The sequence below is a fragment of the Colius striatus genome, chromosome 24, assembly GCF_028858725.1.
Source record: "Colius striatus isolate bColStr4 chromosome 24, bColStr4.1.hap1, whole genome shotgun sequence".
NCBI classification, from domain to species: domain Eukaryota; kingdom Metazoa; phylum Chordata; class Aves; order Coliiformes; family Coliidae; genus Colius; species Colius striatus.
Window position 1 is genome coordinate 6,186,072 of NC_084782.1, and position 20,790 is coordinate 6,206,861.

The 20,790-nt window shown below is 53.7% G+C and overlaps 1 protein-coding gene across 1 annotated transcript in view; it reads right to left on the minus strand.

Annotated features, from left to right (window-relative positions):
• Window positions 1-19,176, minus strand: part of RUNX3 (RUNX family transcription factor 3) — a 36,604-nt gene extending 17,428 nt beyond the window's left edge. Inside the window, exons 1-3 of the mRNA XM_062014392.1 lie at window positions 18,916-19,176; window positions 17,692-17,848; window positions 13,333-13,437 (exon numbers count right to left, since the gene is read on the minus strand). Of these exons, the coding sequence (XP_061870376.1) occupies window positions 13,333-13,437; window positions 17,692-17,848; window positions 18,916-19,176 (523 nt within the window). The remainder of the gene's footprint in view (window positions 1-13,332; window positions 13,438-17,691; window positions 17,849-18,915) is intronic.
• Window positions 19,177-20,790: the final 1,614 nt, after the last annotated feature.

A 20,790-nucleotide genomic window follows, 5' to 3' on the forward strand; every position in this document is an offset into this window, starting at 1 on the left:
CAAGATCTGTATCAGCACATCAAACAAACGAGCCCATTGAGCACTCCCCAGCTGGAAGAGCCCCTGTGAATTTGACACTTTCGGCCAGTAATAAGCATCATACTGGGAGTTTTGGGTGTTTCCTGGAAATGCAGACAGGGAAACTATGTGCTGCACTGGAGCTAAGGCCCTCAAAGCTATCATTTAAAACACGCTTTCTGCATGGAAACGTTCCAAAGGTCAAACAGACACTGCTCCTCTTTCTAGGAGTGTGCAACCTGATGTGGCTTCTGAAGCCGGGACCCGGATGGGATTCCAGGCAGTGGGGTTATCTACAGTGTCCACCCAAAGCAGCTTGTTTCCCCAGATTATCCAGATGCAGAATATGAAGTTAATCAATGCTAGAAAGGGCTCCAGGAATTTCATGGTTTGAGTGACACCAAAATCTCAGAGCCAGCAGATTTCATTTGAAAAAGCCACTCTCTGGGGTGCCTGGAAGTCACAGTCCCTCGATTCATCTGTGTTTGGATGCAGATGGGATTACAGTTGGGAGAGACCAAGAGCTGCACAGCCTGCTCTCTGACCTCAGCCTGTTCAGCTTTGGGTGTCATGCTCATCCCTGTTCCTTGCTGCAGCCTCGTGCTGCCAAAGGACAGAAGAGCAGATGGTGGGAAGTGGCTTGGCCCTCCCCAGGCATCTTGCTGCAAAACACTGGTGGCAAGTTGGAGTGAAGGAAATGAGGAGTGTTTCAGCTCAGGGGGAACGGTCATTAACAATCATGTTTGCAGATCATTTCCTTAACTCCACTGAAGAGGAGACAAGAACCAGGAGATGGTAGCATTGGCTAGAGTAGCAGCTGGAGCTGAGCCATCTGGAGCTGCAAAGGCCCTCACACGTCCACCTTCAAAGCAAGGCTCCAAGCCCCCCAGTGACAAGCTCCCACCACCCTCCATGCAAGGCTCTGCCAAACATGAACAGCCCAACTCCACAAGTCAGCTGAGGAGTTCCCCAGGAGCAGCCTGTGCACAACCCCACACAACACAACAGCTTCGTCTCTACATGTCCCTGAGTGCAGACCACAAGAAAGCAATCAGCAGCGGATAAAACTCCATCTCAATGCACAAAACACCTTTCAGATCCCTCTTGTAGCCCTCAGAATAGGTACTTCAGAGAGACACACCAATCTTCTACAGAGGATTGCAATTTTTCCCAGTCTGAGTCTCGGCTAGACTATCAAGTTCCAGCATGTGCTCCAGAAACAAGCCACATGTGAAACTCCCGTGTTATGGGAACAGCAGGCCTGTCCCTTACAACAGATGCTGGGGTGGTTTCATCTTTGCACACCTTTTACACAAGACAGGAACATCCCTCAGGTTTTCCCTAGAAACCCACCTCCAGCTCAAGACTCTCCATGGGAAATTCCCAGCCCAGAAGAATTCGGTGGAGCCCTGTGGCCAGTGAAATAGGGAGGGGAGGACAGTGTGGAGCCAGGAGCCAGGCTGCCCACAGTACGGCAGCTGGGACTCAGCATGACGTGTCCGTGGAGGAGGATGGAGATCTCCACCGAGCGGCAGCGCGTGCCAGCGCTGCTCCAGCCCGCTGCTGAAAGCTGAAGCCCGGCAGTTCACGGGAGGAAGCGGGACGAAAACAGAAGGAGCTGCCTCCGCTGCTGCCGCCGAACAGAGTCCAGCACAGATAACTTGTTATTCGCACGCTTGAAGTTGGCTGTTTACGCCATTTGGAAAGGGAATCAGTCACGGCGAGGCCGTGCTCGGGTTTCCTCTGGCTTTGGTGAGACACTGCGGCTACTGTCCTCCTGCGAAGCGAGTGTGTCGCAACGCACGGCGGCTCGCACGGCCAGGCAGAGGGTCTGCACCGGCCCCAGCGACGGCGGGAAAGGGGTGGGGGACAATTAAAGAGAGAAACGAAAAGAAAAGGCTGCTAATTTATAAAGCTTTTTTAGCTGGTGGTGGTCTGAGATTAATTGGCTGCCTCTAAAAGGATGAAAATAAATATCCCTCCTTTTGAAGGAAGCAGGCTGGCTCCCGGCCAGCTGGCAGGAGGCACAGAGATACGTTGCATTTACAGTAGGTTTTTTTACTGTCTGAAGCTGCAGCAGCGGGAGAGATGCTCGTTCGAGGAGGCTGGTATTGATTAGCTGCTTTGCAAGCTCCTGATCTCCTCTCACTTGCGGGTTAGTCCCTTGACTCTGCCTCTACCCCTCTCCCTGCTCGCCCTGCCATGGGAGGCCTTGCAGGCAGCCAGCTTCTGACAAATCCTGTTGTGGCCTTTTATTGCACTGGCAGACCCCAAAACTAAGCCTTCTGGAAGGAAAACAAGGCAGGGCATTAATTGAGATATTTCAAGAGAATTCTAGGGCAGCATTTCCAAAGGCTCCCGGGACGGGAGAGACGCGGCCCCTGTTCAGATCTAAAGCAACATCACACCTAAATTTCCATGCAACTTCAGCACAAATCCCTGAAGGACACAGACTCACCATTCCCAAGGTTTCAGCAGGGAGACGGGGTCTTTCTGGATTTACAGAGGCAGTTAAAGCACTTTACTTGTGCTTTAAAAGTTGGGCCACTATCAGCAACAGACTGGGTAAAAAAACCCACCAGGTTTAAGCATTTAGCCCGCTCGTGCCTTGCTGAAAATCCTCACAAGCGCTTTCCTGCATCTTCCTGTCCCTAAAGACCTCTGAAAATCAGACTCTGAGACCACGGAGTGAGTTGGGGAGTGGGGGTTTAAAAGATTTTGATTTGCAGTTCTGACAATTTCACCCCCCATGTCACAGACTGGCAGCTCAGTGCACATCTGTGCGAGAAACAGCAGCTTTCTGAATAGGGCGCAAAAACCACCAGCCTTTCTGACTGCAGTTGCTCACATTTCCAGGAAGGCAAAATTCATTTATGGGCTGCCATCCAGTTCCCAGGAAATTAGGCAAAACCCCTGATTCAAAGATTTCAAAGCTGAGTGCTTGAGAGGAAGCAACCAGATCTCGAGTACATCCAGCTGGTATCGCCTCAGCCTCGTCTGAGATCAGATTTTCAGCTGCATGTATGAGCTGTCCCTACGTAGATCAATGGAGTGATGCCAGCTGACAGTGAGTTAATGCCTGCTATCTAGCAATTTGAAATGTGGTACCAGTATAGCTGGTTTTTCCCAGTTAATAACCTGTTCCATTAGGGCAAGCACATCAAATTCCTGGGGTGATAAAGGATCCTCTGCCCAGGATGGGGAGGACCATCGTCTGGGTTCAGACCTGTGTGAAGAATGTGCCATGGTACAGCTGATGGACTGGGATGTACCTGAGGCTGACTGAATTTGCCAGCAGTTTGGCAGGCAGTCCTGTGCTCTCAGAAACACGGAGCCAGCCAGATCAGACCCAGACTTTCCCAGGGCTGAGCACTGGGTTTCCCCTTTGCCCTAGGACAGAGCTGGAGCCCAGCCCTGACTTCTGAATGCTAATATCCCTCGATCCCAGGATTGAGCTCCAAGCTCCATCTCCAGAGACTGGCTGGTATGTCAGATAATTACAGCTCCCGTCGAGCTTTGCCAGCACACACAACTCAACACTCCACACGAGAGCCCCTGAGCAACTCTACCTGCACAGCACCCTTAACCCTCTCTGCCACGCTTCTCCTCCACAGCCAGAGAAGCAGAGCAGCGCAGGGACACAGCACAGGCAGTGCCAGCAGCTCAGGGCTTAGCTGCTCAGCACCTTTCCCTGCCATCCTCCTCGGTGCAAGGGCTTAGAGGCCGAAGCAGGCATGGGTGTGCTCTCTGCGTGCTGGCTCTCCTCTTCATCCTCCCCTCTCCCACTGTGTAGATTCACTGGAAAGCGTAAGATAAAATAATGCAAAATCATGTCTAAGCACCTTCCGCTGCAGGATGTGATTTATCTCTGGCTGGTGGCAGAACAGGTGACTGGTCTCCGGCAGCGGAAGAGAAGGGTCTTAGGAACTAAATTTCATCTCACTCTGAGTCAAATCCTCTTCCTCCCTCTGCCACATCATTAAAGTGATTGGTTGCACTGATAAGCACCGAGAGGGAGAACCGTGATGTGTCCTGCCCTGACATCTGATGTGTTCTTGTGGTTTTGTTTGATAGTTCTGGTCCTTTAGCTGTTATCTTCCCTGAAATGAAGCTTGTCTTTCAGCATTGACTTTTTTTTCTCCCCCTCTTTTCCAATCTGTGACCCTTTCAGACTGTCCCTGAGCTCACAAATCCTACCTGCAGGAAGCTGGGACACAGTTCATTAATGACTCTGCAATGTGCAGTCCCAGCTGCAGCATGATCAACCCTCACCCACATACACACAGCACCCCCACATCACCTGCTGCCCACCTGGTTCTTGGATCTGATTTACCAAAAGGTAAACAGGCACAGAGCAAAATGTTGCCCCTTTGCAAAGGAGCAAAGCTCACCAACATCTGCCCTGCCATGCTCACAGTCCTTTCCAGTGCCAGCATGTCCCGTAACCTGCAGCCCAGCCCTCTCACAGCTCCCTTTGGGCCATGCAACTGGACCCAGTAGGAATTTCTGTTGTTATTTATTTGTCCAGCACTTGGCACAACTCAGCCTCACACCCAGAATCAAAACACCACTGATATCCTCCTGGAAGAAGTCTTCAATGAAACTTAATTCTGCAAACATCCCCCATCGGGATCTTTTTGCTCCAGTTTAATCTCTTCCAAGCGCACTATCGGTGCTCACTTCTCTGCTTTGGATTGATTTCCAAGCTAGAGCAGGAGCAGGTATGCCTCTTCCACCCCAGCAGAGAATTGTGCCCTGAGGTTTTCCCAAGCTTTCAAAAGCAGGAGGTGTTGCTACCAATTTCCACACAGATCTCTTTGTCCAGTGTGAGCAGAACCAATTTCCCTGTTCTCAGTCCCAGTACTGCTTTGTTTGGGAAATATTGGTCATTTTTAAGTGAAATGAATTTGAAGTTATTACGTGCCAGGTGATTATAAAAGGAGAGGTGGGATTTACCATATGTATCAAATAAAATAATCAGAGGAGTGAATTTACTGGAGCCCATGTAATTTCAGTTGCTCTATTAATGCTTCTTTCAAGGCTGGGATTTTACCCTCGAGCTATAGCACCAAAGGCCCAGGGGATGCAAATCCATCGCTTTCAATCTGAGCCTGGCCCTGTGGAATACTCTGCAAGCTCCTGGCACACGGGTGTCCCCCAGGGTGGTCCCATGCCCTGCCAAGGGGCTGGGGGTCTTGCACAGCCCGACTCTCAGAATCCAGTGCCAGGCTGGTTTTGTCCCTGAGGGATTTTTATCCACACCAAAGCCAAGCTCTGACTCCCCTTCGCCTTGTCTTTGCAGGACTGCACCCTGAAGGGGTTAACTGGATAACAGTGCCTATAAGAAATTAGAGGAGGAGGTAGTTTAACATAATTACTTGCATGTATCAACAGCGTCCAAACTGCCTCTGCAGGAAAACAATGCCCGGTCGGTCTCGGCAGATACCAAAGGGTGCAAATTTCCCCGCTGGGATCAAAACACATTAGCGATGGAAATACAAACAGAGAAACCCTCCTGCGCAGCAAGTACCGATTTGCAAGGGCTCCTGCACGAACCTGGGAGCCGGCATCTCCTCACCCAGCGCCCGCAGCTCAGCCGCATCCCTCGCCTCCCGCCCGGCCCCGGCTGCTGCCGCGCTGGGGTCTGGCAACGCGTGTGCCCCACCGACACCGTGTCATCCTCCAGCCCCGGTCCTGGGCAGCATTTGCCGTTCTGGTGTCTCCCTCCAAAGAGCAAACGGGATGGGGAAGAGTGTGACAGAGATGAGGGGTCTCCATGCAGGAGGCACGCGGTGGCCGTGGCTCTGGAGCACCACCCATGCAAGTGCCTCATCCCAGGCACCGACCGTTCCAATGACAGCAGAGAAAACACAGCGAACCAAAACGTTACAAGACCTTGTGTTCCAGCTGAGGATTTCCCATGCCTTCCCTTGCTTCAGGACACCCCAAAAAGCCCACATGCCACCCAGAACCCTTTCACTCTGCCAGGTAGGGCTCTCTGGAGGCTGGATCAGTGCAGGGAGAAGCAGAGACTCACAAGCTCTGCACAGGCCCTGACCAGTATATGCAGATGCTGGAGCACAGCTGGGATTACCCTGATGTCCTCAGGCAGCATCATCCTCCCCCACAGTGGGGAAGCACCAGGGCAGGGCCCTCACCAGCAAAAGCGATGCCAAAGCACTCAGGAGGTCACACAGTTTCTTTAAGTATCCCTCTCAAATGCTTGCAGCACGTCCAGAGCAGACAGTCAATAGGGAAGCGAGAAAGTGTCACTCAGGATTTCCTCCTCTTCCTCCCGAGGGAAGGGGTCAGGGCTCAAGAAGTGGGAAATCAGTGTATTTTAAGCACTGCATTTTAAATTAGACCAAATAACATTTTTACATCAACAAATAGCTGTCCAGGAAGTGGTGAGGTCATTTATTTATTTAAATGATCTTGCTGGTTTGATTGATTTAGTTGTCTTCTTCCTTTTTCCCTTATTTTCCTTTTTTCTTTGCCATTTCCCTTTTCCTTTTTTCCCCCCTAATTCCAGGACAGACTGGGAAATGGCTGGGTATTTATATCTAGCTAAGGACAAGCAGAGGAATAAAACAAAAGCCCCTAATAGTACCCAAAACTATCACCCCACGGGAGCACTTCAGCACTGAGCCTGCTTTTAATTACAGAAACATCTCGAGTTCAAGTTTGATGCATCCCCACAAGGAAGCCTTTTTGCCAAGATAAAGATCTGAAACAGTACAATACTGGCATGACACAGCCCCCATCCTGGGTCTCCATTCGAGCTTCTGAGAAGCACAAGACCCGCTAACAATTTATTATCCCTTCTCCAAGCACTTGCCAAAGCTCAATCAAACCTCAGAGGGTAAAATACACAGCAAACAGGGGGTGTCACTGCCCTGGGCACGCTGCAGACTGCAGGGTCCCAAAACTGCCCCTAGAACAGGGCAATAGGGGATCATTTTGTCCTCACTCTTGTTTGGCTCCCGTCCTATAACCCCTGACTGCCCTACTCCCTCTTTTCCATCCTCAGCTCTCTCAGGCTCTCCCCTGCTGACCCACACCCGTGTCTGCCACTCAGTGAATCCCCATTCCCCTGTGTCCCAGGTAGGGAAGAGCTGCAGATTTTATTTCACCATGCAGGTTCACAAAGCTGCCATCCTGAAGGGCCACAATGCATCACCCTGAGCCTTCCCACAGAGACCAGAGCCCTGCAGAGCTTTTCCAGGTCCCCATCTCATCTCAAAGCTGCTTCGAATTGTAACAGAACCGTGACAGTTTTTTGCAGCCTGTGTGGAGGAGGTGCAGTGTGGGTTTACATAAATCCCCCTGCAGCACAGGTCTGTACAAGACATCCTGAGAGGAGCTGGACAAAATCCCCATGGGGCTTGGGGGCAAATGACAGCCCCATGCTCCAGGAGAGGCTCTGCCTTTCCCAAAAGTGCTGGCAATTTCCCTGCCGTGAAGCACAGTCTCTGGCAGGGCCAGGATGTGGAGGGGGAATTCAGGGATCAGCCACTTTTCTTGAAGGTAACAGGAACGTTTCTGCTTTGTCTTTCTCTCTTTTACCCCTCAAAATAGTGCAATTGAGGGGAGCTCTAAAAGACACACTCTTTGTTACAAGCAATTACCAAGGAGTCAGAAATCTCACCAAACCCATCAATGCTATTAAAGAAATTACAGCCCCAAAGTTGTGTGAAATAATCAACCCTGCAAGGTACTAAACACATCATTTCATCCTTTTTATGGCATTTAAGCCATTAAGGCATGGAAATGGGATACTGCTAAAAGAATCAGATTTGCAGAGGGCTGCTGCACCCCAGGAAAACCAAACAAGAAGGCTGCACCATGGGGAAGCCCCCACTGCCAAAAAATCCCCAAATCCAAGCACAGAGAGGCTGACTCAGCTCTTCAGCCTCGCCCAGCCGCAGCAAGGCCTCAGCTCTGGGCAAGCTGCCTTTGCCCTCAAATAAACACATCCCCTCGTGCTTGGGGGCTGCAGGGGAGTGGAGCTGGTTTGGGGTTCAAGCTGAGATGGTGGTGGGGAGGGACCAGGGACACACACAGACAGACTCCAGGCACGCAGCTGACCCATTAAAGCACTGACCCTAGTGCTCAGCCCTGCACCTCCCTGCCCTAGATCTGCAGGGCAAATTGGGCAGGATGGGAGGCTCAAATTAAGGCAGCACCATCTTATGTGGGATGCCTGGTGATTTCTAGTTGTTAGCATTGTATTGGGGTGTCTGCAGAGTTTATTCTGATTAACACAGTGGAATATTGCACCTCTCCTTGACTAAAATGGGTTTACCTTTTTGCTATTTCTAGTGGTGAAGCTCATCTACAGCCAAGAGGGATGAGGCAAGTAGCAGGGGAAACTCTTGCCTTGCTAGCACAATCCTGCACATCCTTTTTCTCTCTGGCCTGAAACCAGCACACCCACTAGGAAAAAGAGGAAAAAAAACCCCAAATAACCCTATGAAGTTCAGATGCACCTTAAATAAACATAAAAAAAGGCGAGAGAGGCTCCTTCAGGGTGGTTTGAAGCCGCAGCGGGCTCTGGGAGCCGAGACAGGGGTGGTGAGACACACGCATGTGGGCAGCAGGGCCGGGCTGGTCAGGGCACTGCTTCAAGATGGATAGAGAAGCCACAGCGAGGGATGTGTCATCCCCAGTAAGTGCTGAGACAATCCTTTCTCCTCCCTGGCTGCCATCCAGGCAGCACAAGTGCTGTGCAGAAGTGCCCTTGCAGTGGGGCTGGGGGCACGTGGGGCCATGGGCACCCTCCTCCCACAGCCATCCCAGCACCCCGCTATCATCAGTGGCATAGCCCTCATCAGGCTGGACTTAGAAACTGAGTTTTTTCCCCTTTACAGTCAATCTTTCTCCTGGTTTGTTGCTTTTTTTTTGGCCCTGATCTTGAAGCCATGAGCCCCCAGCGCACAAGGTGCCCAAGGGCAGCCAGCACCCAAGCCCCAGCCCTCATGCCCCCTGACCTCCAGGACACAGTTGCCACTAACGTCTTGCACTGGCACAGACAAGGGGGTTTCCAGTGTCTACCCTCTGCGGATCCCAAATCCCTCATTTCTCAGCTGAGGGCTCAGAGCCAGGCTGTGTCTCAGGCTCATGGATGGGAGGGAAACCCTCGCACAGCCAAGACTCTCGAGAACACGAAAGCAACAAGTGGCAGCTCTTGGAAACGACTCAGAGCTGTGGGAGGTGAGAAGCCTTTCCACCCGCTAGCTACGTGCTGTGCCAGGAGTGAGCAGGGGCCTGGGGAGTGACAGCCACTGGGCTGTCACCTCTCCTGCAGGGCCCCATTGCTCCTTCCCAGGGACGTGGCATGAAGGAGACTCACAGCCAGAGGGATGGTTATTACCCTGGGCAGGTGTAGATGTGCTTCCCCATAAAGGGTTATAGTGGGTGATCAAGTCCCCTTGGTCTCCTTTTATTCCTTAATGCCATGGCCAGGAGAGCAGGAATGGGGTAGAAATCAGAAACAAATGTTAATATCAAAGGAGGTTTGGAAAGTGGGGAGAGAGATTAAGAAAGACTGAACAGCATAGAGAAAAAAAGTCAAAGAGGGGGGAAAAAGGCATTTAAAGAGGAAAAAAAACAACCACCAAAGTTCCCAGGAGATGAGCAGAAAGGGGCTGGTGCTGCAAGAAGCAGCTGAGAGGAGGAGATCAGTGACAGCAGAGAGGCGGTGAGCGTGGTGGGAAGCAAAAAGGAAGAGGGATGGAAGGTGAGTGTGATGGGGGGGGGCCCTTGGAGATGCTCCTGTTTCCCCAGGAACAGGCAGAGCAGCCCTGTACAGCCTCCAGCTATTTATTTCTCCATGTTCTGCCTCCCATGGATTATTTTAGGCAGCTATGGATGCAAGAGGGCTTTTCACCAGAGCTGCAGCTCAGCCCAGTTGGGCTTTTGCTGAGGAGATAAAAAAAAAAGGAGGAAATTCCACAGGAAGTTCAAATATTTTATTGCTTCCTGTTTGTACAGAGTATGTCAACACTTGGCACCCGCTGCGCCATTTGTTTAGAGCTAAGGTGTCAACTTGAAAAAATGTCCTTTTTCTCTCCAGAGCTAACCCAAAAAGAGTCTGAGCACAAGAGAAAAAAAATAACATGAATCTCAGAGTGAGCAGGGCAATGGGAGGGAGCCTGTGGGGTGGGTAGAAGGGGGGAGCTTGGGGACACCCGAGCAACCGAGATCGTGGCTCGGACAAAGCCACCACCACTATCAGCCCTACACATGCTCCAGCCCTTGCTTGCCTCCAGGCCCTTCAAACGAGCACACTTTGGTGTCTTTGACGCCATGGTCCAGCTCTCTTGGTTCTCTCATCCAGGCTTCATCCCTCAGCCCCGTGAGGGGCTCTGGCTGTCACCCGCTTCCCTGCAATTTCTCGCCCATCTCAACTAAATTTCCAACTCCTCAGAAGTTTTTCTTCAGTTAAAAGTCTTGCTCAAGGGCTGAGATGAAGCGATGGGACGGGGGCCAGAGATGAATGGGATGCTCTGAGGTGGGGCATGGAGTCCAGCTGTGTTTCTGGCCCCATAAACCCCACGAGAACGCTTGCTGGAGGAATATTACTGCATCTGAGAAGATGATGCCCAGGGCTTTCCCAGGATACCAAGACAAATGACCAATTCTTCCCACATTAAGGGTGCTTTTCTGCCTGCTCACACCAGCTTCCAGCTCTGACTAGCACTGATCCTGTGCAACAGGAGCCAACACTCACTCATTTGCAACAGTGCAGCTAAGAAGGGGGGAAAACCCTCTATTTTTATGCACACACGTGTCTATAGGCACATATATACACACAAGCTTTTACATATATGTATATGAAACAGTATGTTATAGACACACATATATAAAACTTGTGGTTCCTGCTGGCAGTTTCTCACCTCCCACAGCCATCGTGTTTGGCCAAAGTTGGTTATTACCGGGGCTGTACCGGCCGGCGAGCCCGGCAGGCGCCGGGACACCCGGGGTGCTGGGCCAGAGAGACACCCAGTGGCAGGTTAACCAGGAAAACCACGCTGGGCTTGCACCAGCCAGCCCCCATCACTCTGCAGCCGGTGTTTCCACACCGAGGGTTTCTGCAGAGGGCTGCGGGGAGGGAGGGGCAAAGGGCATGATTTAATTTCGTTTTTAAATGTCATGTTCATTAGAAAATGCAAACCAAAGTGTGGTAACAGAAACAGAGGTTTTACAAGACACTAGATTTTCATCCGTCAGGAATTTAAGCCCCAGGGTCAAACTGAGAATCAAAATATGACCTTTACTGCCAGCAAATCTTGATAGTCTGAAAAAAAAAAACCCCAAAAAGTCACACCATGAGTCTAAACTCCTTCCATCAGTGGTTTATGGGCTGTGGGCATGCAGGGATAGGGGAGAAATCGACCTTGGGGGTCCACATGAGGCAAAGAAATAAGCAGTGGGCAAACACCACTCGGATCTCCTTAAGGAGCCGACACCTTGGCCACAAACGTTTTTACGTTCTCGAATCAGAACAAAAAAGTGGAGAAAAGTGCTAACGTTGCAGCCCGGTGCCGGGGAGGGCATCCCCCAGGCGGGCTGAGCCGGGGCCAGCCGCCGCCTGATTAGCGCCGAGCGCAGGCAGAGTCGCAGCCCGAGCAGCGCCGGGCGCGGGAGCCGCGGCTCAGCCCCTCAGCTCCGCGCCGGGCTGCGAAACCTCCCTATCAGAACATTGACATTAAAGATGGGGAGCGATCGGCCGGCGTGTTGCAATTCAGGAGGAGTGGGTGTGATTCAGCGGTGGCTGTGGGTGAAGGCAGAGAAAACCAAACGCTAAGAGTAGTAACTATCTCACCTTGTATTATTATTTATGTATTCCTGATTATTATTATTATTAGAAAGGCGATCTGATGCAGCAGATAAGGGGCTGAGCCAGGAGTCAGGAGACCTGGTTTCTATTCCTGACCTGGAAGAGTTGTGAAATCCCCTGCCCAGCCCTGGCTGCTTTCCCCTCCCAGCCTCGGGCTGAGCCCAGTCCTGCTGGCTCCAGCACCCACCAGAACCCACTATTGCTCATCAACACAGCCCCACAACAGGGACCTGCCTTGTGTTTCTGCCTTAAAAGTAAAAAACCTGACAGCGTGGCATCACCCAGATGCTTTGCAAATTCAGCTCAGCAGCTCCACGGGCTCCCATAAAGCCTCTCACTCTCTAAAATAAAAATCAAGGGAGGAGAAAATCCAACAAACCCCGACGCAAATAAAACCCCCTTGCTGAGGTAACAGCCTCCACCTGGCCTGACATCAAGGGGCACTGATGGCCCAACGACAGCATCAACAGAAAATATTTTCTAAAGCTTATTTAGAAGGATCAAAACATTTCCCTTCAATTTGGGCCCCAACAGCTTTACACGCAAAGGGAACAAACTCTGCTTTATAGTCCCCAGGGTGGTGCCAAGCGAGTAGGAAGGTGAAACCGGAGCAAAGATCCAGAGATGGAGGCCCCAGGGATGAGGTCTCTGCACATGGGGTCCCACAGAGCAAGTAATACTCATGGCAGAGGAAACTCCCGAGGCCGATGGCACCAGAGCATTTCCACACACTCAAGTCATGGGAGGTGCGAGAAGTGAACTCGAACCAGCCTGACGCCAAAAACCACCCCAGCGAGGGTGATTTGCAGCTACCTTTGCAAAGAGCCACCCTCACTCAGGAGACACTGTCCTTCCCCCAGGAGAGCCTCCCCCATCAAAGCAGAAAGATATTTCTGTGGTCGAATCATCTCTTTGGTTTTCTCGAGCACCGCAGCCCCCGTCGCTGCAGCGGCGCCTTTGACAACCCGAAAGCGAAACTGCCACTAACCAAAAAGGGGAAGGTGCTCTCCGAGCTCTCCTGGGCCGTGCTCACAGACAGGCAAATACCAGCACAGCGCAGGGCAAACCTGCAACATTTTCAGTTTGATACCCAGCACGGCAGCCTCTGAAGCTGGGCACAGCATCCCTGCCTCTGTAACCCCCCGAAATGCTCCACATGCCACCAGGTTCGAGCCCCCTGCATTTTTGCTGTTGAAGCCCAAAGCATTTTCCCTGTGTCCCAACCACCACGACTGGAGCTGTAAAACCATCCCTTCACAATGGGACACAGAGTATGGCAAGGGTGAGCAGCAGTCAGGGACACAGACCACACTCTGGGAGAAAATCAGAGCGGCAAAGCTCTCAGGACCCACTCAGCCACGCCACCACCACAAACACTGGTGCCCCGGCTGCCTTTGCCACAGGGAGCACAGCCCCCTGCACATCCCCCACCCAGGCTTCTCAGTGGCTGCCAAATAAAACATATCACTTACTCCGTGGCTCGCGGGGTCCATCGACAGTCACTTTAATGGCTCGGTGATAGGTTGCGACTTGTGTGGGGTTGGTGAACACCGTGATCGTCAGGGTGAAGCTTTTTCCTGAGAAGGGTGTAGAGGGAAAAGAAAAACAAGAGAAATGAGGATATTTGCATGGGTTCAGCTCTTGTGGGAGCAAAAGGCTCCTGCTGGAGCACACTCAGACACAAATATCCACATCCACCAAACTCCAACACACACATCATTTAATTTTATGAGACATTATTGCCGAGACACAAAGCTCGGCCGGCTCCCGCTGGGGTTCAGCTGGCTGCAGCAGAGGGAGGCTTGGACCCAGTTCAGAGCAGGACCCAGGACCTTCCTGGATGGAAAAGTCACTTGTCTCCCTCCTCCCCTGCCCTGTCCCCATATTGACCCCTCCACCCACAGCAGCTTCCTGGTGCCTTCCCACTCAGATGCTTCCCCTTTTCCCATGGGGATCCCACCCTGAAACGCAGTGCTGGACATGGATCCCCCTCCGTGAGGGACGGATTTAGGTCTTGGCACCCATGGGATGCCTCTGCAGCACCAAGCTGGTGTGGCAACTTCAGTCTGTAGGCAATGGCTGCTGGTGTTCGTGGGGGAATCCTGGTGGCTTTGGCCCCACAGATGCAGTGACATTTGGATGGGAGCTGCACCCAGGCTCTTGGTCATATGGGCACCCACAGCCCACATACAGGAACCAGGGCCAGGAACTGGAAAACTACACCACGGGACCTGAACCTGTACAGCTCTGGAAGTGCCTGGCTGTGGGACTGCACTCCTCTCCCAGCCCTGACCAGAAGGCAGGAATCCACTGCTGTGGAAAGGTTCAGATACTGTCACAGGGGATTTCAGAGAGGCTTCTGAAGCATTGAGTTTGTCACCTTTTTTTGGGTAATGGAGAGAGGCTGTACGCATAAGGGAACAGACCACTCTGCCCAGCCCCTCCAAGAGCAATCACTGTTGGGTTTCAAAGGTATCAAGTATGTCAGAGGTATAAATCCCAGTAGGAATTAGGCTGGAAGTGCCCATGCAATAGTCCATAGCTTCTCCAGCCTTATTCCACAAATAAATGCAGGCAGAAAACACCTCCTTTCCCTTTTCTACTGAAGATATCAGAGGTTTTCAGATCCAGGCTATCATCTGTCTACTGCATTGGACCTGAGAATATCCATGGCAAAAAAACCCCAGTATTTTATAGAGCTAAAGAAAGAAAAAAACAACACAACTGAAGTTATATTCTCTGGAGAACATCCCACAATTATCCTGGGTGGGAGATCACCCTGGGTGAGCACCGAGGGGAACACTGGCCATAACACAGACAGCAGGCATCAATCCATGCCCTGCCTCAGCTTTCAAAACAGGACCAAACACTGCACAAACCTTCAGCTCATTTTCTGCACAAAAAGGGTTTTTGCCCCCCCCTAACTCTGGAACACAATTTTAGCCCCTTGGTGACATGGTCCTGCTGACAACCTGCACGGAAGAGCTGCGCTGCCGCCGTGCGCTGAGCACAGAGGCTCTGGGCTCCTGCATGGCCACGGGAAAAACACCCAACAGCAGAGTTACTTGTTGGCAAAACGTCTGCAAAACCTTTGCAGGGCTGAGGATTATTGGGAGCAATTATATTTAGGAAATAAATGGGGAAAGAGAGGCAAAGGGAGGGAGCCCCTTGATTTGCATGTGAGGGAGAAGGCAGCATATGGGCAAATCTGGCTTGTGAAACACGTAACCCTCCCGTGTGCCTGCGAAGCTGAGCCCTGCAGCTCAGCGTGCAGCTCGCTGCTCCTCTGCTTCCGACTGCATCTCATTTCTCCAATCATTTCTAATTTTGTATTCTCCATGTGAAACAACTTCCCTGTGTTTCAGTTCACCTCCTGCTCGCTGCAGATTGGAGCAGCTCTCCAGCCCGGACGGCCGCAGCGTGGAGCTGGCCAGGCTGTTTTTGTGCCTCTTAACAGCTCTCAAAAATCCTCCCATGAATAGAAAAGTACAATTATTACTCAGAATCATTTTTACTCATTTCCCGCCTTCTCAGGAAGCCAGGCTGAGGTTACTTCTTCCCACCTCGTCCCTGGATCCAGTTGCTTGGCTGTATGGGGCTGAAACCCCACTCCTGGGGGGGAGCTCAGGAGCACCCCCGGGATGCTTCGGGGGATATTCCAGCTGAGGCAACAGGCAGTTGGGTGCACTGGGCGCCACAGCACTCCGCTGGCCTCGACTCATTTTATACCGTGCAGTCTGAGCAGCAACGAGAGGTTTTGGTTGGTTTTGGTTTTTTTAAAGTTGGTCCTTCTGCCCTCACTTTGTCTTGCGTATGGAGACGGTAATTTTGGAGGGTGGGTGTAAGGAACTGCTCTTCCCAGGGCACGATCTCATCCACGCTAATACTAAAAATGCCCTGTCCGAACCCAATTTCAAGTCATATTTTCAAAACGAGAGCCTCGCTGCTTCTGACTGCAGAGAGCTGCCGCAGCCCGGCACGGGCAGGGCTGGCCCGGGGACCGGCTCTGCCCATCCGCGGATGCCCACGGCCACACACCACATTTACACCAACATTTACACGCACACAGAGCTCTGCTCCAACAACAACATTTCGCAGCGAATCCAGACTTTTGCCAGAACAAACGAAACCAGCACCAAGCTTTCAGAGATTAAGTCAAACAAGGGAAAGAAATCGGGACACCCGGAATAAAACTGCCGATTTTTTCGGAAACGATTTTTCACACGCTCTGAGTCCGAGAGGGCCCCTGGCCGGGAAACCGCGGCCGGACACGCGCGGCGAGAAAACCCCGCCGTGCCGTCCGCGCAGCGGCCCCGGGGAGCCCCGGGAGCTGTTTCTCTGCAAATATTACAAAGCCTCATCCCACAACGATATATTAAAATTATAAACCAGCATTTGAGCTATGCTTCTCACTCCAAAGCCTGTTAGAGGCAACGGAGGTGTTTCCAGTGCTGTAGTGAGTATTTGTCAGGACTCTGCCCGAGGAAAAGGACAGTTCACCTTTGTGAGCCTGTGAACTACTGTGAATTCAGAGTTAGAGACTTCAGAGGAGGAAAATTAATAATGAATTCAAGAGGCAAGCCGAGACTGGGTTGCATTCAGTTTGGAAATTTGTGTAAGGAGGATGAAGAAAAAAAAAAACAACACCAAAACACAAACCAGAAAGAAAAGAGCCTACGAGAATAATTGATTACAGAAATGAAAGCTTAATTCATAAAATAAAAACATTTTTTCATCCATCAACCTGCAACCAGTTAAGTGCAGAGTTTTAAAGAAACTGCAACATAGAGAAGGAGCCAACAGGAAAAAGGAAATGTATGAAAGAATGTAAACTATTCCAGTTTCATAAAGAGGAACAAGTAAACAGTTATTACATGCAAATAATTCTTAACATCACTGCTTTTAATTAATGCAGAGAAGTCAAAATATATCTGACATTATATGTATACATCCGAAGCCTTTGAGAAAATGCTGCCATATGGCCATTAACATATAGTATTCATATGTTTAAGTGAACAATTAATTGCCTCGATCGGCTGTGTTTATTAGGGATGAAATGCTGAAATTCTCTCTGTACTGCCTGCAGCTCAGGTGCAGCAGAGCTGCGAGGGACCAGGCAGGCAGGCTCTGCCCCGGCACCGCTGCTCTTCCGCGGTTGCAGGGGATTTATTTCCGAGTTGTGACGATTTGTTTGGCAAAAGCCAGCACCGCGCTTCTGTTAAGGTTAAATAACGCATCCAAAGGGACAGAAAGTAAAACTTCTTTCCCGTTTTTCCATGCAACAAGCGTGAAAAAAACAGAAGGAATCTTACCCATAAAAAAGAGACTCGACTGAAACGAGCCTTTCCTCACCCCTTCCCGCCGCCTTCCCCTCAGGCCGAGCACCTGAGTATTATTTTATTTTAAAGTGATTCTCAGGTGGGTCAGCTGCCAGCTGGGTCACTAGCCCTGAGTACATCCACCTGCGAGGGGACCCACCACCTCGCTGGTGGGATAGATTCGGGGGATTTAGGCTGAGAAGTGTCACCTTTGACAACGAGGGAGGATTCTCAACACTTCGGCAAGAGGGAAAAGCCCGGGACGAGCCGGGCAGTGCTGCTCTGCTGCGCAAAAGGGAGCCGGGACTGCTCCCATATCCCACTCGGGAAGGGCCTTGGGGGCTCGGGGGAGGGGGCGGTGTTCCTCCCTGCGTGACAATCTCAGCCCGCAGCAACGAAAGCACCGCGGAAAACATACCGTTAAGATAAAACAAAACTAAGCTAGACAATTTTTTCCCCTCCCTAAAACTCCAAATAAATAAGGCGGCCAACCATTTCCTGGCCGGTACCTACCCCTGCCGCTTCGCCCAACAAATCTGAGATCGTTAAATCTTGCTACTTGATTTTTCATCACGGCAGAGGCGTTGCGGAGCTCGGCCGAGTAATTTTCGTCGTTCCCAGCCATCACCGTGACCACCGTCCCATCGGGTACATCTCCGAGGGCTACGACCTAAGGCAGGACGAAAGGATTTTAGGCTAAAATTGACCGCAATCGGACCTAAACCTGACCTACGATTCTCCCCCCTCAAAAAAAACCCCAAAGCAAAATCAAAGTAACCTGGGCCCCGAGGAAGGCTGGAAAGTGGAAGAAAGGGAAAACGATCTAAAAAGTGGGTAAAAAGGAGCGAGGGGCTTCCACGGGGTGGGGAGGGAAGTCCAGTCCGGCCTCAGCTCCCCCGGGGAGAATTTGTGCTTTTATTTTGTTTGATTTGGTGGGAAAAAAAACCCCCAAACAACTAAACCAAAGAGGCTGCGGAGCGCGGGGTGGTTGCGACTGGGGACCCGGAGCTCCGGGCCCGGCGTGGGGGAAGCGCGGGGAGCCGGCGGCGCTGCGCGGCTCGGGCGGGAGTGCGGAGGCTGCGCCGGGGGGCGGAGAAGGGCCTCTGCTACCCAAATGTGCGGGGAGCAACGTCCCGAGCTCCTGACGCCGGGACGACCGAGGGAACCTGGTTTACAACCCCCTCGATCCCGTCGCCGGACTCAGTGCCGCTCGGCTGCCGCCCTGCCCGGTTCACCGCGCCTCTCGCCCTGCTGATGTTTTACTTTCTTCCGCCTCAGCCCCATTCCCTCACGCCCTGGGAGCGCAGCGGGGATGGCTGGCCCGGGGATGCCCCGTCGGGTCGCCTGGTGCCGCGGGGAGCCCGGGCAGCACAGCCCGGTGCTGGTGCTTCAGCTCTTCGTTTTCTTTTTGCAGATTAGATCTCCCTTCCCTACATTTCTCTCCCTCTCCCAGGAAGGTAATTAACCTCCACTCTCATTAAACTTCAAAGTTGCCTGAGAGCTCCTAACTGTACGGAATATCTAAGATGCTGTGACCGCGGGGCAATGCGGAGACTTGATTAAAAATAATCAACCGAGCTCCCTCGGAGGTGATGTCAGGAGCGAGTTAAAGCGAAAGGGGTGGAGGTTAAGAGGCGAGTGGATCAGGGCGAAGGGCAAGCCCGGAGCCGAGCTGGTCCCTCCGAGCCACTGAGGCTACCTGCCCAGCCGTAGCCCTCCCCGGAGCTCCCGGCTTACCTTGAAGGCGACGGGCAGCGTCTTGTTGCACCTCCAGTGGGACGGCAGCACCGAGCACAAGAAGTTGGGGCTGTCGGTGCGCACCAGCTCTCCAGCGTGGTCGGCCAGTACATCCACGACGGAGCGGACCTCAGGTCGAGCCCGGGCGCCCGGTGCAGGGGCCCCCAGCGCCCCGCTGTTCTCTCCCATCTTACCACAGGGGAAGGCCGTGGACGGGGGTGTGAAGCGCCTGCTGGTGCTCGGGTCTACGGGAATACGCATCACAACGGCGGGCGTCAGGGAGCCGCCGCGGCCGGGGGGGACGAGGAGGGACCCGGCGGGGCCCGGCGCCCACCGCTCGGCTGCGGCGGGGTTCGGCGGCGGGGCGCGGCGGGGGCAGCGCCGTCCCGGCAGACCGCCGGCCTCGGCGGTGCGGCGCGAGGAAAGCGGGACGGGGTGCCCTGTCCCGTCCGGCTCCGGGGCAAGTCCCCAGCGGTTTCGCTGCGGTTCCGTCCGCCCCGCCCGGGGAAAGGCGGCGCGGAGCCGCGGCAGAGCCACGTCGCGGGCGGGCAGTGTCGGCTGCGGGCGGGTCCCCTCGGCCCGGCGGCCCCGAAACCACCTCCCAAGTGTCCGCCGCGCCGCCCGGTACCGTATTTACTGCCGGCCCCGGGGGGCGGGGCGCGCCCTGACGGACGCGGAGCCGGGCCAATGGGAGCGCCGCGGGGCTCCTCGTCCCCGCCCCCCGCCGGCTCCTGCGGGAGAGGGGGCGTGGCCGCGGGGGTGGGGGCGTGGCCTCGCGCGATGGGCGTGGCCGCGGGCGGGGCGCGCGCACGTCGGGGCTCCGGTGGCTTCGCGCCGCCGCCGCCGGAGGGTTTTGGGGCGCGATGGGGCCGGTCTGGGGCCGGAGCCGCCGCTGCGGAGCGGCTGCGAATACAGCATGTCCCCTGCCGCCTCCGCACCGCGCGGCTCTCCCGCCGCTCGCACCCCCCTCTGTGGCTCAGCCGTGGCGGGACGTGGGGAGCTGCTGGGGACCACTGGCACACGCCTCCCCGACGGCGGCAGCTCGCCCCACGGCTTGCGCTGAAAACCGCTGCTCCCCGAACTCCACCTTCCGCCTCCTCTCCCCCTGAAAAGAAAAAACACCTCGATCTCCGGCGGTCCCGAGGTGCCCGCAGCGCCCGGCGCCCCCGGCGGCTCCCCCGGGGCTGCGGCTGCGGCCAAGGCCAGCGGCTCCGGCCGGAATCGTTGGAGAGAAAATCTGTGGCGAAGCCACCGGTTCTGCGGGAACACAACGAAGGCGGCGGTTCGCTCCGCTCTGCGGCTGCCCGGCCGCGGAAACGCCGAACCGCGGCGCGGGCGGAGGCAGAGCCGAGGGCCGAGGCGGAGCTGCCCGCGCTGCCCGGCTGTTTCCCGACGGGGCTGAGCTGACAGCGGTGCTCAGGAACTGCCCGTCGGCGCGGAGCCGGCCGGGCTGCAGCGTCCTCTGCTCTGCACTAGGCAGTGTGAAATGCGTTTTCTTTAAAACAAACAAAAATAAACCCCAATAGTAAAACAAAAACCAAAAACCTCTCCTTTTCCTGAACTCCCTCCGCAAACTAATGAAACGTTTTCCTCAGCAAGCCGCAGTGCCTGGAGGGGCGAGCACGGGCCGGGCTCCGCATCCCGCTGCTCCAAGGCCCAGAAAACCCTCGCGTTTGTCCAAAAGAAAGAAAAACCCCAAATTTGAGCTCTGAGGAGCGGGGGTTCCCCCCTGAGACCCCGGGAGCTCCCACCGGCAGCCGCCCCGGCCAGCTGGGTCCGTCGAGCCAGTGCCGAGGGGCAGCTCTGAGCCCAACTAGCCCCGAGGGCCGGCAGGTCCCGGGGGGCGGCCTCCAGCCCCTTATGTCGGGCCGTCTC